The 1,203-nt window shown below is 55.7% G+C and overlaps 1 protein-coding gene across 1 annotated transcript in view; it reads right to left on the minus strand.

The window, feature by feature from the left end:
* The window catches only part of LOC123136992 (25S rRNA (cytosine-C(5))-methyltransferase NSUN5), a 6,335-nt gene extending 6,008 nt beyond the window's left edge, over positions 1-327 (minus strand). Inside the window, exon 1 of the mRNA XM_044556520.1 lies at positions 4-327. Coding sequence (XP_044412455.1) covers positions 4-274 — 271 coding nt within the window. The 5' untranslated portion in view covers positions 275-327. The remainder of the gene's footprint in view (positions 1-3) is intronic.
* Between the last annotated feature and the right edge of the window lie 876 nt (positions 328-1,203).

The following is a 1,203-nucleotide window of genomic DNA, read 5'->3' on the forward strand; positions in this document are numbered from 1 at the left end:
TACACTTGAGGGTCTGACAGACGAGGGCGAAGGTGGCGCGCTTGTTGCGTACGGAGGGTGAGAAGACGAGGGACTTGATGGATCCCCCGGAGCGCTTGGAGGCGTCCCCGCGTAGCACGCGCCGGAGCACCGTGGCCGCCTCGCGCCGCGCGAAGAAGGCCGCTCGCTCCCCAGCGTCGCGGCTCGCCATCCGCCGCCCCGGCTGGCGTGGCGGCGGCCGGCTCTGCCCGGCCTTCGCGGGAGCGTGGCTGCGATTCTTAGGCGGCGGCGGCATGGCTGCCGAGTTGCGGGTTCTGGGTTTTAGGTAACGGTAAGCGTCCGGAAAGAATTGCGATTGCTGGGTTTTATGGTGCGCGGCCAAAATCAAGTCAGGTCCAGAAAAGGGAAATAAATATCAAAATGCTCACTTCTAATCTAAAAGGAGTGCAGTTCATGAATACATTCCTGAATTTTTTTGGAGCTTCAAAACTTCATTTGTTTTTGTTTACTTCACACGTTAGTTTTGGGTGTGCTACGCATCAGCTGGGTCATGTTTAGAAAAAATCTGCCGCCTTCGTAGCCGTTGGATGGCGAGCTCGGCAGCCATCCTTCTTCGCGTGAGTGTGCACCAGCCTTTGCAGCAAGGCTCATGTTGCGCTCAGCACTTTGCAACACGAGACTTGTTGCGCTCCCGCCGAACCATTTTTTCTTTAAAACAAGGCATGTGAGAAACAAGAACTTTGTTGTAGAAACTTCATTGTTGCCCCTTTGCAACAAACATAGTGTTGCGCTCGGCCCTATGCAACAAGAGGCTTGTTGCAGAAAACTAAATCCCCTTTGTCGTTCCCCGCCTTAATTTGTAACAGTATCGTTGTTACAGAAACTCGTCTCTGACCTCTTGATGGACGTGACGGTGGTGCTGGAGGCCGGGACGTGGAGGCCCAAAGAAGGATGCAAACATTGTTGGTGGCCGGCCTGGAGCATGTAGGTCGCTGGCGTGGGGCCAGCTGGGGCGGCGTGACTGCCATCGAGCGTGAAGGAGGGTGGTTGAGGCCGAGCTGAGGCGGAGGCCTTGATTCGTGGCGGCCCGGCAGGAAGGTGCCGACGGCCAACGTGATTGTGGTGTGCTGAATCCGTTGGAGAAAGGGGGGAGAAGAAAAGATGAAGAAAACAAGTGGCTCACATTTGCGGTGTGCAAGATAAGGTAAAGGAAGGGGCCCATGA

The sequence above is a fragment of the Triticum aestivum genome, chromosome 6B (genome assembly GCF_018294505.1).
Source record: "Triticum aestivum cultivar Chinese Spring chromosome 6B, IWGSC CS RefSeq v2.1, whole genome shotgun sequence".
Classification (NCBI taxonomy): domain Eukaryota; kingdom Viridiplantae; phylum Streptophyta; class Magnoliopsida; order Poales; family Poaceae; genus Triticum; species Triticum aestivum.